This window comes from Canis lupus, chromosome 28, assembly GCF_003254725.2.
Source record: "Canis lupus dingo isolate Sandy chromosome 28, ASM325472v2, whole genome shotgun sequence".
Taxonomy (NCBI): Eukaryota; Metazoa; Chordata; class Mammalia; order Carnivora; family Canidae; genus Canis; species Canis lupus.
In genome coordinates, this window is record NC_064270.1 from 17,331,475 (window position 1) to 17,351,692 (window position 20,218).

At 41.6% G+C, this 20,218-nt stretch overlaps 1 protein-coding gene across 2 annotated transcripts in view; it reads left to right on the forward strand.

Annotated features, from left to right (window-relative positions):
- Positions 1–20,218, forward strand: part of SORCS3 (sortilin related VPS10 domain containing receptor 3) — a 581,582-nt gene that overhangs the window by 288,200 nt on the left and 273,164 nt on the right. For both annotated transcript variants that reach the window (XM_025467140.3, XM_025467142.3), the window contains exon 4: positions 17,764–17,922. In XM_025467140.3, coding sequence (XP_025322925.3) covers positions 17,764–17,922 — 159 coding nt within the window. The remainder of the gene's footprint in view (positions 1–17,763; positions 17,923–20,218) is intronic.

Sequence of the window (20,218 nt, forward strand, 5' to 3'; positions counted from 1 at the left end):
CCATGTGTATGTTCCATAATCTGTTTATCCATTCATCTCTTGATGAATATTTGGGCTGTTTCCACATGTTTTGGCCCCACCTTATGAATAGTGCTACAAGAATGTACCTGTATCTGTTTGAGTATCTGTTTCCGATTCATTTGCATGTATATGTAGGGGTGGAATTTGAGTACATAAGTTGTACGGTATATTCCTTGCCTCCACCCTGCCACCTACTGGGGTTCTTCTGTGGGAAGATTGTACACCTCCCCTCAATGGGAGGGGGCTTGTCCGTATGACTTGCTTTGGCCAATGAGTGTGATGAGAGCAGAGGTGATGAGAGCCCTTTGTGAAGTGCAATCTTACGAGCCATTTCGAGGCTCTGCTAGACTCGTTTCCCTATTTGAAAGTTCTGTAGGTGTGGTAAGGGCTGCTCCTTCAGGCATGTTCATGAATGCAGACCTCACGGGGCAGACCAGTAGGTCTTTTGAGCTTCCTCTATAAGATACTAAATTGGGCTGTGTAGGGGCATAAGTAGATGAGGGGAAATCTCTCTGCTATGAAAAAGCGTACAGTTTTACTCTAATTTAAGCAGCTAGTTGTAAGTTCTGCAAAGCACTATGAAGAGGCAGGAACCCACAGAGCTTTCCTAGAAGACTTTTGGTGTGGCCTTAAATGACAGATCGGGTTTAGGTGTACTGAATGTAAAACAGAACATTCCAGGAAGAGGAATGGCCTCAGCAATGGCTTCAAGGTGGGGCAGTAGCATGCTTGAGGAGCAGTGAATTGCTCTTGAATCTTTTCAAGAGTATAGGCATTCTGGGGGCATGGGGTTGGAAAGTTCTGTTAGAACCAGTGAGTGAAGCACAATGACCTCCAGGCTAAAGAACTGATTATCTGTAATCTGCCACCAAATATGCCAAACATGGCACAGGACGGATGGCTGTCCCCCTGCTCCTTCCTTATGCTTTGAGGGTTGTATACCTCCTTCTACAACAGTGGCTATCGATCTTTACAGTTTTTTTTTTTTTTGCTTCACACATCTCAGCTGTGCAACCTGAGTGACCCCCCTCTCCTTCCACAAATAGATTGTGTGCTTTTGCCCCCCATCTAGGTTGAGAACATCTGTTCTCAAATGTCTTGGGGAGCAGGTGGGAAAGAAAGGCCCTGACATTTGCCAAATGCCAATATATGTCAGGAGGTTTCCAGACATTACTTCTCTCTCTCATCTTCCCCTCTAAGCCCACCATGGTGTTGAGGATGGGCATGATTCCATTACTTTTTTCCTCAGAGAAAAACTAAAGGTTTGCCTAATAAATGAGCTAATAAATGGAAATGGGGTGTGACTCTCACTCACTCTTGTGCCCCCCATGCCTATCCTAGAATCTGGCGCACAGAGTCTCTGTAAGTGAAAGTGGTGAACTGATTGGCTCCATGGCTAACTGACAAAACAAAAAAACATACAAAAAACAAAAACAAAAACAAAAACAAAACCCAACAGAAAAACCCCCAAACCAGGGTCTGTTTGATTCCAAATCTCAAGAGGATGAGATTTTGTAGGATGTTGTTTCCAGGACTCTTTTTACCTCACACACACCGACGTAAATACTCCAGAGCTATGGTGGGTGCGGTCAGGGGCTAAGATGACACAGGTCTGGCTGAAGTAAGGAGGGAGGGACCCTGTGGGTTCCTGGAGAGAGTTGGCTTAGGCAAGGGTATGTTCCCTTTTATCTCGAGTTCTGTTTCTCTGGACAGACTGCTGGGTGCAGGGAAATCCATTGGCTGATCCTTTTCAAGTACATTGTCAAGGACATTTTCTGGCCCTTTGCTGTGGGATTAGAGCTTTTTGAAAACCCTAGCTAGAAAAGGAGGGAAAAGTTGAAGAAAGCAAGGTGAAATGTAATTTCCTCTTTAATATAGACTGTCATTTAATCTAATATTATAGAAAATGATTAGATCTTAAAAACCTATAAATTACATTTGACAACTCTCTGGTGTGCCTCTGCTTTCCCTCTCGGCAATTATACCCTGCAACAGTGGGCTGAGGAGGAGACGAGCTCCTGAATGCAGTTTGTTTATTGGCTCTTAATGAGAAGCAATTAATCTAAATCACCATAGGGGTGGATCCTTTGCCGAGCTTTGGAATCAGAAGTGGCAGTTGGACCTTTTGACAAATGTGCTGCTCTATCCTTAACCACAACAGAAAGTTGGTGAGAGGAGGTGTGGTGTTTTGTTTTCCTCCTCTGAGCAGTGAAGAAAGAAAACACACACACACACACAAACACACACACACACACACACACACACACAGGCTCCAGGCAGTCACAGGGGGAAGTAGAAGACTGCCACCATTGGGCACCTCCAGCTTTTAGCCACCACCTCTCATCTCCTGCCTCTGCCCACCCTCCCTGACTGAGGCAGCTGAGGCTCCTCATTATGTTGTTCCCTGCAAGGCCTTCTGCTCCGTTTATTACTGTTATTGTAGCTTTCTCTTTCCTGCCTGCCTGGGGACCACCTGGCACAGGATGAGGGGTCATTATAGAGGGTACCTGCCTGGCCAAATTGCTACCTCTCTGCTCCCTCCCCTCCTGCTTCACATCAGGAAAGAGAGGAAGCATCACCAAACAACCAAGAGAAACTCTTAAAAACCCCACAGGAAAAAAAAATGCACACATAGACTGCTACAGTCTCTTTTGTTTGGGGATAGAAGGGTCAGATTTGCAGCCAGAGGGAAAACAAAAGGGAGAAGACCATGGACTAGGGACCTTTACAGTAAATGCTTCTGTTTGATTGTTTTCTGCTTTTGTTCCTGCGCACTCTTTGTCATTCCCTTGCTGTGCGCTCTTGCTCACGTTTGCTGTGTGTTCTGCAAAGGACAGTCCTGCAAGGAAAGCGTTCAACTCAGGAGATAACATTCTGAGTTTGAGCCCCATTTTCCACTTGGTAACTAGCTGTGACCTCCAGCAGGTCGCCTGGTGCTGACTGTGGTGGTTCCTTGCCTGTAGAATGGGGTGGGACAGGCCGGATCCCCGCCTCCCAAAGATATCCTAACCCCCAGGATCTGAGAGTATGTTAGGTCACATGGCAAAGGGGGAATTAAAGTGTATATGGAATTATGGTGATGAACTACATCTTAAATCAGATCTTAGAAACCTATAAATGGCTGATGTTAAGTCAGCTGACATTAAAATAAGGAGAGTACTCTGGATTCTCCAGTAGGATGGCTGTAATCACAGTCATCTTTCCAACTGGGGAAGAAGGAGGAAGCAGTCAGAGGGAAGTGATGGGAGAAAGACTGGTCTGGCCATGGCTGGCTTTGCTGATAAAAATCGGCCATGAGCCAAGGAATGTGAACAGTCAGGCTCTAGGGGCTAGAACAGGCCAGAAAACAGATCCTCTCCCACAGCCTTCAGAAAAGAGCTGAGCCTTGCTGACATCTTGGTTTCAGCCCAGCAAGACCCATTTTGGGGCTTCTGACATCTAAATTGTAAGATACAAAATTATATTGTTTCAGGCCACTAAGTTTGTGCTTATCTGTTCTCAGCACTAGGAATTGAATATTGTAGGCGATAGTCCCTGGCCTGGCTTCTCCAGGGAGGAGAGAAAGAGGATCAAGGAGAGACTGTCTGTGGAAGAACTTGGCAAATGATAAAATGCAATATAACCCAGCGCCTGTGATAGGGATGCAGAGCAGGTGTCTTGAGCTGGGGACAGAAAGCACAGACCAAGGGCTTCAGGGGTATCCCAACTCCTTGCACGGTCTGGCTCCATTCTGTTTTCCTGGTAGCTGAGGGTCTACCCCTGGGAGGGTGGGATTGGTGCCCTCTTTCGCTTTCCTCAGGCAGGCTCCAGGGCTGGGTCCTTGGGAAGTTGCATTGTTCGTTGTTGATCCATCTAGCATTGAGCTGTATGTGAGCTCCTTCCTGCGCCACCGCCCCAAGTGTGGGCAGTGACTGGGACGTGAGGAGTTGAGTTGGAACGTGTGTTCATGCAATCAGCATTCTTCCTGGGTGGGGTGGTGCCCCCTGAGTGCAGTGAGCTTCCTGCTAGTACCAGTGATGCTCTTGACTGAGCAGCCTCTCCCAACAGGATGTGGGTTATTTCCAAGCTTATTCACACACCCGATTGTTTCCCTTGTGATAACTGAAAGGTCCTCTTATCTTACCTTTCTTAACTAAAATAATCTTTCCCAAATATCTAGGTTAGGTTCCTGAAAATTGCCTAAGTCAGGGGCTTCTTATATGAAGAATAAGATCCGTAGGGAAAAATAAAAACACAGAATGAGCAGGTAAACTTAGGAAAGCCCTTGTCCCTTTTTTTCCTCAATGTTCACTGAATTAAACACTAAAGATAGCACACTAAATAAATACTATATCAGTGACAATCTGTAATTCTTAAATTAGTCATAATGGGTACTGTGCAATTAATTTCCATTTACCATCCCTTGTACCCTGGAATCTTTTCAGGATCTCCTTCCCACGCAGATTTAACAAGATGCTTATAAATTAGGGTTTGTTTTGTGGCAGATAGTATGCGTACTGGTGAGCATTTTTTTTCCCTCTTCATATAGCCCCTGCCTTTCTGATTTTAGGATTTGAAGCAGTGACTTTTAACTCTGGGGTTCCACCTTGTTCCCAGACATGCGCAGTAGTGGCGTGGATGCTTGAAACAGCAAACACCTTGGAGGATCTTGATGCAACTGGTTTGATATTTATCAAAACCTCTCCCAAAGCACCTGGTCATTATCTGTGCCTGTGACAGCAGTGTGCCAAATCCCATGCCTTGTCCCCACCTAAGCCATGTCTCTACACACTCCGTCTGATGGCGGGAGTCCACGGCTGGGCTTGCATCTTTCTTTAGTGGTCCTAACGTGGCCAAAGACAAAACAAATCAAAGCCCCTCCACCAAACCAAAACAAAACATTAAAAGTAATTCAACCCAAGTAATGAAAATTACTTCTAGCCCAAATCCTATAGACTTCAGTTTTATTATTATTCGTTTTAAATTGTGAAACTTTTCTTTCCTTCTCTCCCTGGGGTGGACTTACTTTCTTGAAATATTAGAAATAAACACCTTGCTGAAAAATTATATGGCTGTTGTTTTGTTAAATTATATTTCCAAAAAAGAGGTACTGGAGTTAGCAGAGGGACTGCTGCTAACTGAGTGACTGAGTGACGATACTGTAGGTGGGGCTGGTAATGCTCGGGCCACCAGCAGTGCTTCTGGTAAAGGTTTGCTAACTATTTTTATTCAGGTGGAGCAAGCTTCTCTGTCCAGGGCACTGGTAAGCCATAAATACAATGCACTGAATAGTTGGCCAAGCAAACTCAGAAACCCTGAGTAATGTTCACTCAGTCACACATCAGATGTTTACTGAGCATGTGCTTTACTGAGCACAGCAGAGAAAACTGGAGTGTGGTATGAATGGAGCTCTCTGCCTTTGAGAAACTTAACACCAACGTGGTCAAGTGAGATGAATACAAGTGAAACAAAATATAACTAACATTTTTAAATATATAAAAATAGTTAGAGATTTTTAGATACTTTATTTTAAAGATTTATTTCTTTTTGAGAAAGAGAGAAAAGAGAAAGAGCAAGCACACAAGCAGGAGGGGAAGAGGAAGAGTGATTCTCAAGCAGACTCCATGCTGAGCTCAGAGCCTGACTTAGGGCTCAATCTCACGACACTGAGAACAGGACCTGAGCTGAAACCAAGTGTCGGACACTTAACCGACTGTGCCACCCAAGTGCCCTGATATTTCCAATATTTTAAAAATAAAACCATAGTTCATGCATTTGCCAGTGGAGCTCATGGAAAGCAGAGCTTGTTCTGCTGGTGTATTCAGGAGGCTTCATGAAAGGCAAGGAATGAAAATGGGCCTTGAAGAAAATGATGAGCAGGGAGGATGCTGGGCCTTCCAGGCTTGACAGTAGCATTAGCAAAGGTAGGGAATGTGAGGGTAAGGCAGAGTGATTTGAACAAAAGTTTTTGGGGAACGCTTGCTACTAGAGCACATGGTTGCGTTGTAGTGGTCAAGCCTGAGAGCAACGGGAACCCAATTGTAAAGTGTCTGAGGTGCCAGGCTTGCTTTTCATGACATGTATGGGATACGGGAGTCTCTTCTAGAGAGGAAACCCTGTTTTCAGAGCTGGACTGAGGGAGACCCATCCTGCAGTGCAAGGTGGGCTGGGTAGTTTAAAGCGTGGAGAGCAGATGGGCACAGAGATTCCTGCTCCAGAGGGCAGGGCAGAATACCAGTCCTGAGTTGGCAGGTGCTCTTACTGCTCTCTCCATTGACATCCCCTCCGTATCCTGCCCTCACCCCACACTTCTCCTGTGCTCAGAGCAGTGCTCCCTATGTGCACAGGCACTTGCCCAGCTTCCTGGTTTCTCCAAGGGCAGGTAGTGGGTAGCATAATCCTGTTGAGATTCTTGACAGGGCTAATGGGGAAGTGTGTGTGTGTGTGTGTGTGTGTGTGCACATGCATGAAGAGCGAGGGGAAAACCATTATTATGAAGGTAATATAGCTCATTGCAGAATACTTGAGGAAAATAGAGAAGTATAAAGAAAAAATGAAAATTACTTATGATCTTACCACACAGTAGAAACTACCAACATGTAGTGAATTTTTCCTTCAAGTTGTTTATCTATGCATAAATATAGGCATGAGATATAAAGAACTTTGAACAAAATTAAGATTATGCCATGTTTTCAGACTGCTTTTATACACACTGCTTAAGCATCTGTTTATTTTTCACATGTCATAAAACTATTTGAATTCATACTGAATGGGTGCATAGTATTCCATGGAATGGGTTTGTCCTATTTTATTTAATCATTCTATCAGATATTTGTGTCGTTTCCAGTTTTTTATTATTATAAATAACCCTGACATGATCATATAGGTGCATTAGCCTTTTATTGGGTCCCTGATGGTTTCCTTGGACAGATTCCTAGAAGAGAAATGACAGGATCAAAGGTATGAATATTTATAAGAGTCTGGTTCCATGTTGCTACTTTGCTTTCCAGAACAATCATGCCAACTTCTGCTCGCATCCACACCGATTGTCTGCCTCCTTCACTCCACTGCCTGTGCCATGGTCACCGGTATCCTCTAGGTTGCTGGATTCACTGGTCAGTTCTCAGCACTCATCCTACTTAACTGTCAGCTGCATTTGCCACAGTTGAATACTCTCTTCGCTGATAGGCTTTCATTCCTTGGGTTCCAGGTTTCAAGGACACTGTACTCTGGGCTTTCCTTCCCTTCTCACACTCCTTTTCTAGTGCCTCCTTATGTCTTTGTTCCTTCAACAGAGCACAAGAGCTCTGTTTTCTGTCTGCTGTCTTGTTGGTCTCTAGATTCACATCTCTAACTGCTATTCAAACACTGATGCCGCCTAAATTCTTATCTGCAGGCCAGCCCACTCGGAAAATAAACCTTGTTCTACCCATTGTCCGTTTAAGGGCCTTTTTGCATGTCTATGAGGCATCTTAAACCTAGCCTTTCCACAGCCCTGTTTCTTCTTTCCAAAGCCCCCAGCCTGCCCTTTCACAGGCTTCCCTATCTCCTAAATGCTCACTTTGTCTTTTTTTTTTTTCCCCAGTTGTTAAGGCCCAAACCCTATCAGATAATAGGAGTTATTTCCAACTTTTGATGATGATAAGCAACATGGAGATGAACGTACAAGGTAGAAAACTTTGTAGTGGGTCTCTTCACTTTCTCTTACAGCCTACATCTCATCTGTGAGCAGAATCTTTTGACTTTTCCTTTAAAAATATAACCAGAGGAACACCCGGTTGGCTCAGTCAGTTAAGCCTCCACGTTCAGCTCAGGTTATGATCCCAGAGTCCTGAGATCAAGCCCCATGTCAGGCTCCCTGCTCAAGGAGGAGCCTGCTTCTCCCTTTCCCTCTGCTCCTCCCCACTCTGTGCGTGTGCTCTCTTTCTTGCTCTGCTCTGTCTCTCTCAAATAAATGAATCTCTAAAAATTAACCAGAGATGGAGACAGAGCATCTCAGTACATCAGCCTTAGCCCAGGCCAACAGCCTCTCCCTCTGGGTCATTACAGTGGCTTCCACCTAGACTCCAACGCTGTCCTTGCTACCCCTGCCTCCTGCAATGCTCTATGCAGTCAGAGTGGCAGCCTGAGTGAAAGGATCAAGAGACAAACCATGGCCTGTCAGTGCTTTACTCAGAGCCCACCAGTGCTTTCCACATCACTTAGGATAAAGCCAGGGTGCTTCTGTCACCTATAGACCCTGTTTCCAACACCCTACCTCCTTCCCTCTGTTCTAGTTCGCTGGACTCCTCCATTGGTTTTCAAATGCCCTCTCCTTTCAATAAGCCTTTCCTCCCTGGCAAAACTGCAGACCTTCTTCAGTACTTCCTGTCTCTAATCCTGCTTTATTTTGCTCTGAAGGATTTAATTACTTTCTGATAAGTTTCATATTTTACTTATTTGTTAGCTTACTATCTATTCTTCCCCCACTGGTGTGTATGCTCTCTGAGGGCAGGGATTCTCATTTGGTTTAATTATTGCTCTTATTCCTTATAATAGAGCTTGGCATAAAGACTCAGTTAATAATGGTTGGATAAAACACCACAAATGGTGTTTGTTTGATTAGTTTTAAATTTTCCTCAGCACACTGTTTTATGTCCTTTCATGTCTAATTGTATATTTTTGTTTTTGTGGGTTTTTAAAAAGATTTTATTCATTTATTTGAGAGAGAGAGCAGGAGAGCGAGAGAGAGCAAGCACCAGTGTGAGCGGGGAGGGGCAGAGGGGGAGGGAGAAAGAATCTGAAGCAGACTCCACCCTAGCTCGGAGCCCTTTGTGGGGCTCAATCCCAGGACTGTGAGATCATGACCTGAGCTGAAACCAAGAGTTGGATGTCAACACCATCACCCAGGCGTCCCTACTTTTGCATTTTTAAAAAAATAGTGACAAAATGCACATAACAATAAATTGACCATCTTTTTTTTTTAATTGACCATCTTAAATCATTTTTAAGAATATATTCAGTGACATACTTTTACACTGTTATACAACCAGTCTCCAGACACCTCTCATCCGGCAAAGCTAAGTCTCTATCCATTAAGTGACTCTTCATTCTTCATTCCCCTAGCCACCAATCTTTCCACTCTCAGGCTCTATGAACTTGACTACTTTAGGTACCACATGGAAGTGGAATCATATACTATTTGTCTATTTGTGACAGGCTTGCTTCACTTAGCATAATGTCCTTGCATTTCATGTATGTTGTAGTGCATGTCAGCATCACCTTTCTTCTTAAGGCTGAATGGTAGTTCATTGTGTATGTGCCACGTTTTGTTTATCCATTCCTCCATCAGTGGACACTTGGGTTGCTTCTACCTTTTGGCTATTATGGAATAATACTTTTATGAACATGGGTGTATAAACATCTCTTTGAGACCCTGCCTTCAGTTCTTTGGGGTATATATCCAGAAGTAAAAATGCTGGTCCATATGAAATTCCACTTTTAATTTTTTGAGGAACCACCATACTGTTTTCTGTGGTAGCTGCACCATGTTATATTCCCACCAAAAATGCACAAGGGTTCCAATTTCTCTACATCCTCACCAATGCTTTTTTTTTTCTGGTTTTAGTTTTTGTCTTTTTTTGATCATAGCCATCACAGTGGATGTGAGGTATGGTGTCTTATTTGTGGTTTTTATTTGCATTTCCGTAAAAATTACTGATGATGAGCATGTTTTCATGTGCTTTTTGGCCAATTTTTATACATTTTTTTTTGGAAAATATTTATTCAAATTCTTTGCCCATTTTTTAATCCAGTTTGTTTTATGTGGTTAGTTGTTTTTCTTTGTTTTTTCTCCCCAACTGGCTTCAGTGATTGTTGCTTTCTTGGTGAAACTTATGTTAAATTATGAAGGACAAGTAGAAGCATGCTTAATGCAGTTGGTTGAGGTAGAAAGACAAGGAGTCTAATCTTGGCAAAGTGAGTGGCATGTATAAATGGTAGGTGAAAGAGACATGAATAAGCATAAATATGCATTGATGTGTATCTGTAAAATGTATATGTAGTTTACATATTTTTCTCAAAAGAGGACTTGTATGTATATGTATGTACGTACATATCATGTATGTATTACACAAGATTTCTCAACAATAATACTATTGACACTTTGTATTGGATAATTAGTTGTTGCGGGGTTCTGTCCTGTATATTGTAATGTATTTAGCAACATCTCTGGTTTAAATCACAAGATTCCAGTAACTCCTTCCACTGCCCCCCTGTTGTGGCAATTAAAACGTGTCTATACATTGCTACATGTCCCCTGGGGGCAGTGTGTCCTCCACCCTTGCCCTAGTTGAGAACCACTGATATAAGAGGAGGTGTTAGATGGATAGATGGATAGACAGATGGGTAGATGGATGGGGTGGTAGTGAATGCTGGTTTGTTGTTATATTGTGATTAAAAGCTTTATCTATAACAGGATCTATTTATGTATAAGTCAATACTCAACAGCATATCAATTATGTCAATTGGTTTGGGGGTCAACTTAAAGAACATCTTTCTTATATTCTTTGTGAGCTTGTATTGATATTATTGTTATTTCTTATTGAACACTAACTGTGCTAAGTGTCCCCCATTAAAACTCAATTATACAGTAAATTATAGTATTTCTCCTTTTCTATTCAGAGGGAGTCTAGTTGTATTCTGAGACTATTTTCAAAGCATTGAACTCCAATTTTTTCCTTTGCATTTCTAAGCAGAGTGAGAGACTGAGAAACCTTTAGCTTTCACCCATTTTGTAGATGGCACACAGAACAGAGAGATTAGAATTGAATAAAATAGCATATTCATCAATGGTATTGTAAGACATGCCAAGCAACAGGAAACGGTGCATTGTGGAAAGATTTGTGGGGAGGATTCTGACCTCTTCAATATTAATTTTGACTGGTATAGATACAAGTAAACTTAAGTTTTTGAAAGCATAAGTTGGCTAAGCATGGCCCTGCCTAATTGCTGACTTCCTTGTGTGTCCTTTGCAATTTGCAAAACCCTATTATAATTAGGGCTGTTGTTATTCAACTTTCCGAGGAATTTCCTGCAAAAACATTACACACTTAAAAAAAAAGATATTCCAAATGTTGGTAAACTCTAAGGCTTGTCCATTTCTAATCCAAAATACAGACAATTCACATACAGTAAACAAGGGAAATTGGTAAAGACTGATTGTATGAAGTTGTTACCCCTAGGGCAGTGATGTGTTTAATTCCTTCAAGAGCTGGGACCTTCCTTTGAAGAGAGGAAAGTGGTTATTCAAAGCCACAAACAAACTTCGAAAATTCACAATTGCCTATTGATGGGTGTTCATTGTGGCAGTGTTGATATATGCTAATAGAGTGTGTTTTTCTTAAAATATTATCAGCAATGTAAAATGCATGTAAAATATAGATTTTTTTCTCTTTTACTCTTTCATGGTTTTTCTAATTGTGGTGAAAAAAGAAAACAACATCTAATAGGAGATGTCCTCTCATCAAACTCTTCGAATTATACAATACAGTATCATTAACTATGAACAGCTCTCTAAGAACTTTACCATTTGCATGTCTGAAACTCTGTTCCCTGAACAGGACCTCCCCTTTCCCACCCCACCCCTCACCTATCTCTTTCTTTTTTTTTTTTTTTAATACTTTTTTAAATATAAATTTATTTTTTATTGGTGTCCAATTTGCCAACATATAGAATAACACCCAGTGCTCATCCCATCAAGTGCCCCCCTCAGTGCCTGTCACCCAGTCACCCCCATCCCCCGCCCACCTCCCCTTCCACCACCCCTAGTTCGTTTCCCAGAGTTAGGAGTCTCACATGTTCTGTCTCCCTTTCTGATATTTCCCATTCATTTTTCTCCTTTCCCCTTTATTTTATTTATTTTAATTTTAGATGAGGTAACAGATTTGGAAAAATTGAGTAATACCCTCACGTTTACACAGAAAGTAGTTGACTGAGGATTTGAACTCAAGCCACCCACCCCCAGAGCCTATAGTATTAGTAACTCTCCTAAACCATATTTGAAATACCCTGTTCTCCTTCCAGTACACATATACATTCACTGCAGGTCTTATGTCAGGAAAAGCTGGATAAAGAAAGCGAAAAGAAAGCAAAAACAAAATAATGCAAAACCAAAATCTCCAGTGTAAACTCTTTCCCATTCATATTGTCAAAGTCACACAAATACAGAACCCACAGACATGTAAAGGAATTAATCACCATAGGCTTTATACTTATATACCTGTAACTAAAAATTAAGGGACAAGGGTTGTACATTTCTTTGTGTCAGTAGAAACCAACTGAAGCAGGAGAGCGAGGTTCTTGTCTCACCAAGTTAAAGAATAAATCTCGGGCAGCCCTGGGTGGCTCAGCGGTTTAGCACCACCTTCAGCCCAGGACGTGATCTTGGAGACCCGGGATCAAGTCCCACTTTGGGCTCCCTGCATGGAGCTTGCTTCTCCCTCTGCCTGTGTCTCTGTTTCTCTCTGTGTGTCTCTCATGAATAAATAAATAAATGAATCTTAAAAAAAAAAAAAGAATGAATCTCACAGACAAAGGAGAGTAAAGCAATAGAGTTTTATTAAGCAAGGATACAGAAAAAGCTCTCAGGAGTGAGAGTCCAGACAGAGTTGCCAACGGGGACCTCCATCACAGTCTTTTATTTAGAACTGACCAGGGAGCTTGTAGTCTTATCATTCTTGGGATGTCTTGGTTTGAGAAAGGACTTGTGATCTCATATTTAGTGGCTTCCTTTTAGGGACTGGTTATCCTTTGTTGGTCACACGTGACTGTCATAAAAAAAAAGACCCGCCTTCCTCCCTACACACACACACCTAGGGCAGGGTGGTCTGGTTTCTTCTCTTACCTCTGTTTTGAGATTTCTGTGAGCCTGATACTGTAGCCCCCTACTTCTCTCTCCCTAACTAGCACCCCCCACCCCGTCCCTTACTCAAAACTATCACAGCTTCATAAGAATCACGTGCCTAGCTCATAAATTCAGTCCACAGGCATATTTAATTTGGGTACAGCTTTTTAAAATACTTTTATTTATTTATTCATAAGAGACACACAGAGAGAAGCAGAGACATAGGCAGAGGGAGAAGCAGGCTCCTGCAAGAAGCCCAGTGTGGGACTCAATCCCGGATTCTTGGATCAGGACCTGAGCCAAAGGCAGATTGCTCAACCGCTGAGCCACCCAGGCATCCCTTGAGTATAGTTTTTTTTTTTTTTTAAAACTAATTTCAAATATTTTCAGAGAAGGTGTGCACCCTTCATGTTGGCAAATTGCACACCACTCCTTGTCTTTTCTTTTTGGCTTCATTCGCTTGTTTACCTGCTTTGCCCCCTTAAGCATTTGCGTTTGAAATCCCTGTGTCATAGTAAAATGTTGGGTGGATATAGGATGATTTTCTTCACATATGTTGTATATTAATATACAAATACCTATATTTTACCTTGAGACAACTTCTGGTGAGACATTTGCTCTTGTATTATATTTATGTTAATATTATGCTCCCCTCTTTTTCTTTCTTTGTTTTTGCACTAACATTTTATTTCCTCTTTGGATTCCTATTTATTTAATTCTTCATGGTCTCTAGGCAGGAGATAGATATGAATCAGACAAGGAAAGGGGCTTTCTTGAAGTTACTTTTTTTTTGGTGGATCTCTTAGAGATGCTTAAGAAAAGGACAAAGACTTGCTTCTCCAACTCCTACTTGTCCTTTGGTAAAAATAGTAAAGTACTGTGATTTCAAGGTCCAGGAAAGTGGTGGCATTTCAGCTGCTCAGAGGAGGAAGTAGGCAAGTTGCTCTTCTCCTCTGAGTCTTGGTTTTCTTATCTATAAAACACTAACGATCCTAATGATATTCGGTTCACCTGTGTGAGATTTCGATAAAGTATCTGGTGATGTGCCCAGCACAGATTCGAAATCCAGGACATACAGATTTCTGTTTCCCTTCATTTCATTCTTCTCAGAAACTGGGATTGAATACAGACACTGCCAGTGATACCAAAGTATATAAAGGATTTTTGATGAGCATGTCAGAGAAAGGTTGCAATAAAAATGTGCTCTTGCCAACAAAAGCTCTCTAAAACCACCAAGCAGTGTCAATATGCCTTATATATGAATTCATTAATGTATGTGTGCGTGCCCATTTATGCAGCATCAGCATATGTGTGAATGAGTATGTGCACACATACATGCAGCATTTGTGTGTGGATTAATGTGTGTGTGTGTGTGTGTGTGTGTGTGCGCGCGCAGGTATGTGCATGTATGCATACACCCAGAAGGAAGCTGCGGTGGGAAGAGACTACACTGCACTAGATATTTGATGGTAACCCTTATTCAGGATATAGTAACTCATGGTATATAAAATAAAGTTCATTTATGATGTTGGTCTTATCTTCTAATTAAAATCATAGGCATGAAGCTTCTTTATACCTGCATAAAATAAGCAGTTTAATTTCTCTGCACCAAGGGAAAAATGATTTCATTGCCTGTTATGTAGCCCATCAGCACATGGTGGGAAGCAAGTCAGGGTGGTGATGAAAGCCTCATTCTTCCTCAGCATATTTTTCCTCTCAGACTTTGTGAGGAGCATAGATGCATCGTCTGAGGTATTCTCAAGGGCAGCAGGGGTGCTTTTATCTGCTGCCCCTACCCCTTTACAGTGCTAAGGGAGGTGAAGCTATTCTGTCTATAAAAAATCCATCTCAGAGCGTTTCCCCAAGATTATTCACCTATGAATGAAAAAAATATACTGCATCCTTTCCTTAAAAATTTGCTGATAACTAGTAATAACTTATTTCAATGAAGCCAAAGCAAATATTTGAGAAAAAGAAAGTAAGCTTGTCTTGGAAGCTGAAACGAATAAAAGAGGGAAAGGACTGTGAATCTTTGCAGTTAAAGGGATTGAATCTGTTTTAAAACTTACTTTATAATAGTAATATACACTATGGGTAACATTTTAAAAATCCTGCTACTTAATAATTTTTATTTTATAAGGTATCAGAATGGTTTTCAGATTTATTTCGTACTTTGGGTCTTGGGATTCAGACCATGTGTAGAAGTAGCCCTAACAATGAGTGGCAGTATAGCCAAAGGCAGGGAAAACTCTGAGAGGAAATAAATTTATTTGCTCATTCAGTCACTCAGCAAACAACAGGAGGAACTCAAAGAAGCTAGGTCTAGGTGGATAATAAAGGTCAAAAGGGCTGTGGTTCTGATGAAGCCAGAGACAAAAGCAGGGGCCGAGTTTGCTAGGCTGTTTTAAGGATTTTAGAATATAGGAAGATCAATGATAAGCCATTGAATGGTTTTAAGTAGGGGGATGTCAGAATCAGATTTGTATTATAAGACAATTGTTCTGGCCACCTTGTGACAAAATGGATTGGGGGACAGGGCAAGAGGTGACAGCACTGAGATTGGCTAGGAGTATTTTATAGTAATCCAGTATAGAGATTATGATGTTTTGGACTATGGTAGTTACAATGGGCAGGGAGAGCATGGATCTGATTTTAGAGCTAATTAGTAGATAAAACTATATGGATCTCAAAGACTAATTTTCAGAGGTGATTGGAAAACAGAGTCAAGGGTGAATCTCAGGTTTTGGGCTTTATATTGAATCATTAATAGGAACAAGAACTGAGCCAGGCAGGACATTGTGGGAGGGGGATAGGCTTGGGATGAAGTACATTGTGGTGCATGGTGATTTTGAGGTGTTTGTGGACATGTGGACATCCAAATAGAAGAATCTGTCAGGAAGCTGAGTCTGAGATTGAGAGGAGACCTCAGGTCTACATTGAAGTTTTGAGTTATTCCCAGAATGATGGTAATTGTAAAACCAATCAATCAGTCAATCAATCAATCTTGGAAGAAGTCGCTGAGGAACAGTACATTGAATAAAAAGAAAGGAGGATCTATCTTGAAGGTTTAGCAATGGTCACGTTATATGGAGATCAGAGAAAGTTGAGTATTCAAAACAGATGAAAAGGGTAACAAGATGAGCATGATATTATGGAAGCCCCTGGTAGAGAATGCTGCAGGAAGGATGGAATTGCCAGTGGTATCGGAGACGGTTAGGAGTTCAACTGTGAGAAAAGTCCGAGTGTTTAAGTGTCTATTGGATTAAATACTGTCTCAGTTATTGTTGTGGAATCTGAGGCCTCTAGAGTTAAGTAGGCTCCAAGGTGACCCATTATGAACAGAGACATTGAGTTTGAATCTGCTCCCTAGAATGCCAGAGCCTTTTTCCTACACCATTCTATTTGGCTTGGGGATGAGGCACTTTCATGAGCCCATGGACCCTTTTCCCCAGGGCCCTTGGGGATGTGGGCTTTGGAAAGTATCTAGAACATGTCATCGGCGAAGAGGGAGAGTTTGACTTCTTCTTTGCCAATGTGAATGCCTTTAATGTCTTTTTGTTGTCTGATTGCTGAGGCTAGGACTTCCAGTACTATGTTGAATAGCAGTGGTGAGAGTGGACATCCCTGTCTTGTTCCTGATCTTAGGGGAAAGGCTCCCAGTGCTTCCCCATTGAGAATGATATTTGCTGTGGGCTTTTCATAGATGGCTTTTAAGATGTCGAGGAATGTTCCCTCTATCCCTGACACTCTGAAGAGTTTTGATCAGGAATGGATGCTGTATTTTGTCAAATGCTTTCTCAGGAGTTAAAAATAGACCTGCCCTACGACCCAGCAATTGCACTGTTGGGGATTTACCCCAAAGATACAAATGCAATGAAACGCCGGGACACCTGCACCCCGATGTTTATAGCAGCAATGGCCACGATAGCCAGACTGTGGAAGGAGCCTCGGTGTCCAACGAAAGATGAATGGATAAAGAAGATGTGGTTTATGTATACAATGGAATATTACTCAGCTATTAGAAATGACAAATACCCACCATTTGCTTCAACGTGGATGGAACTGGAGGGTATTATGCTGAGTGAAGTAAGTCAGTCGGAGAAGGACAAACATTATATGTTCTCATTCATTTGGGGAATATAAATAATAGTGAAAGGGAATATAAGGGAAGGGAGAAGAAATGTGTGGGAAATATCAGAAAGGGAGACAGAACGTAAAGACTGCTAACTCTGGGAAACGAACTAGGGGTGGTAGAAGGGGAGGAGGGCGGGGGGTGGGAGTGAATGGGTGACGGGCACTGGGGGTTATTCTGTATGTTAGTAAATTGAACACCAATAAAAATAAATTAAAAAAAAAGGAAAGTATCTAGAACAAAGGGATCATTGAAAACACTTAAGTCATTAAATCACTCAAACAATTCATTCAGAAAGAAGAAAATACACAGTGGGATAAGAGGGGCATCCTTTTCATGATTAAAGGGCAACAAGAACAATGGTGTGATGAAAAGTGACCTGGAGAATTGAGAGAGGGGGCAGACAGAGGCCTGTGTAATGGTCTTAAGGTCAGGGGACAGAAGATCATAGGAATATACTCCCCCTACTTAAAAGATGGACATCAACAATGTAAGTACCTGTAAGATGGACATCGCAAAATGAAAGCCTCATTTGTATGCAGACCTAACCATGCGTAATATTCCAGCTCTATACAGCAATGAAGGACTAAATCAGGGAGGAAATGCCAATATTTTATATAGAGAACCACACGCCCCTTTCTGTGCTGTGATATACAAGTACAGATGACTTTATATTTATGCTTTAATTTCTTCTATTTATTTTCTCATGCTAACTCCATCTCTATTTTCTCCCCCCTCTTTTCTCTAGATCATGCTTCTTAGTGATCCTGAAATGGAGAGCAGCATTTTAATCAGCTCTGACGAGGGCGCCACCTATCAGAAATACCGGCTCACTTTCTACATCCAGAGCTTGCTCTTCCATCCCAGGCAGGAGGACTGGGTGCTGGCCTATAGTCTGGATCAGAAGGTGAACAAATACTGTTTTTTATTCACATCTTGTCACCCAGGTACCACCTGGTGGAAAGCACTTGTTTACTTAGTCTGAATTTTGGAGGGGATTCAACAATGTTTCATCATTCCAACCGGTTTCGTTTTGTTTGCAGCAACGAACTTTCCTTTCTGCTCTTTAGTTCAAAATATGCAGGCAGGTGTATTTCACTTTTGGCAGTACTGTTTATCATTTCATAGGCTTAAGATGGTTTCCTCTGTAAGTTTACTCATTTGACCTTTAAAACCACCCTGTGAAGTAAGTAGGAAATGTGTATTCATAGTAGTTTTGTAGTGGTGGTAGTAAACAAAGGTGAGAAGGGCTAAGGTGTTTGTTCAATCCTGCCCAGCTAGTTGTTGGAAGAGCCAGACCTCAAATGCATGTTGTCAGATTCTAAGTCTAGGGCACGTTCCAGCATAACATGCCACACTGATTTGGTAAAATGTGAATATACCATTGTTTGTAGTTTAGCAAAGGAAGGGAAGTCCCAAACATATCCATTTTGTGGTTTTCTGAAAGTCCATTCAGGATATAATGACCCAATAAGTCCTCCTCTTTGAGCTCAAGATCCATTGATCCAGTTGTGTACTTGACCTTATCTCTTCTATGTCTCAGAAGTCTCTTGATCCAGTGTATTCCAAAAAGTGAACTTCTGCTCTCCCTTCAACATAGCTAGTTCTAGTCCAGTGTTCCCTAATCGTATCCATTAGGTTGCTTACAAAAGTCAGAACTTAGGAGGTATCCTTGTTCTTCACCTAGCATCTGTAACATATCATTCTGTCTCCATCTCTTAATTCCATGGACTTCTATTATCACCACCACTCAAGCATAGGATATATCTTTCATTTGAGCAATGACTGGAGCCTCTTCCAGTGTGTTTATACGATAACCTGAACAATCTATTTCCCAAATGTAGATCTTAGGATTTCTGCATCTTCTCCTTGCTCACCAAACACAGACCGGAGTCCTCTGTAGGATCTGCTAGGACCTCCTTTGCTGGTCTCTCCTCTGTCTTGACTCACCATTACTACTTTCCCTTGAATGGCCCTCTTTCAGTTCATCCCCCTAGATGTCTCCCTGGCTCCATTTCCTGAGCCTGGACTCTTCTTCCCTGAAGTCAACTTTGTCACTGTCAGATCTCATATCTAGCATTTACTTCCTCAGGATGTCTTTCCTAAACTCCCTGACAAAGTTAAGTGCTTTTCAGTGGTCTTTCCTGTAGTGCTGTCTACTTCCCTTTCAGAGGATAGGCCACAGTTGAGAATTTATGTTGACTAATGTTATCTTTCAGTTATCTGTGTTCCTCATTGAACTGCAAGCTCCAGGAGGGCAGCACCAGGTCTTCTTTTACTCCTTGACGTAGCACCTGTGCTAGCACGGTATCTGGTACCTAATAGGTTCTCACTAAATATTTGTGAGATAAACAGATTAGTAGATGAATGTATGAATGCTATGGTAATGAGCCTTTTGGAGGTGATCAACTTATACTTAGAAAAGGGACTTTAGAATTATTCTTTGTATTTCCTTAGTATGATGTGCAGTCCTAAGGACAGTACTTGATGCCAAACTCTTGTGTAATAATGTGGAATTAATCAATGAAAGAAAATAGATAGTTATAAGCATGTCTTGCATAGAGATATCCACAGTTTAACCTTAATGGAAATAGCTTCTTTTCTTCTGTTCTCTCTTAAATCCTGAGATAGTTACTCCTCAGTATATATTTGAATATGTGATTTTCAGTATGTGGTGTGTGTGTGTGTGTGTGTGTGTGTGTGTGTGTGTGAGAGAGAGAGAGAGAGAGAGGGAGGGAGAGAGAGAGGGAGGGAGAGACATGTCAGCACCTTTAAACAATAATTTCAGCATAACCTTTATATCTCTCATTAATGGAGCCTCATGGTGGGTGCCAGGTGCTTAATGCAATCCCCTAAGGACAGCCACATGACATTTGCAGAGCAAAAGCCATTGCATATACATTTCTTTCATGGCATCAAGTGGATATTGTATGAAAGACTTAGCCAAATGTCATATAATCTGTGAGTTTAGATGCTTAGTATTGCTGGGAATTTTGAGGCTATTTGAAAAAAATAAATTTTTTGGCTGTCATTAAAGGCTGGATGGTAATTTATTTAGATGACACTCAGAAATGCTAAACTATGTTTTTACTTATATAGAGACAAGCTAGATTAGACATCTCATGCCAAGAGGTTAATAAACCAAACATAGTATGCTTTGAGTATATCTAGAAGGAGTATCTTTTCCTCCATCTCCATAGCAC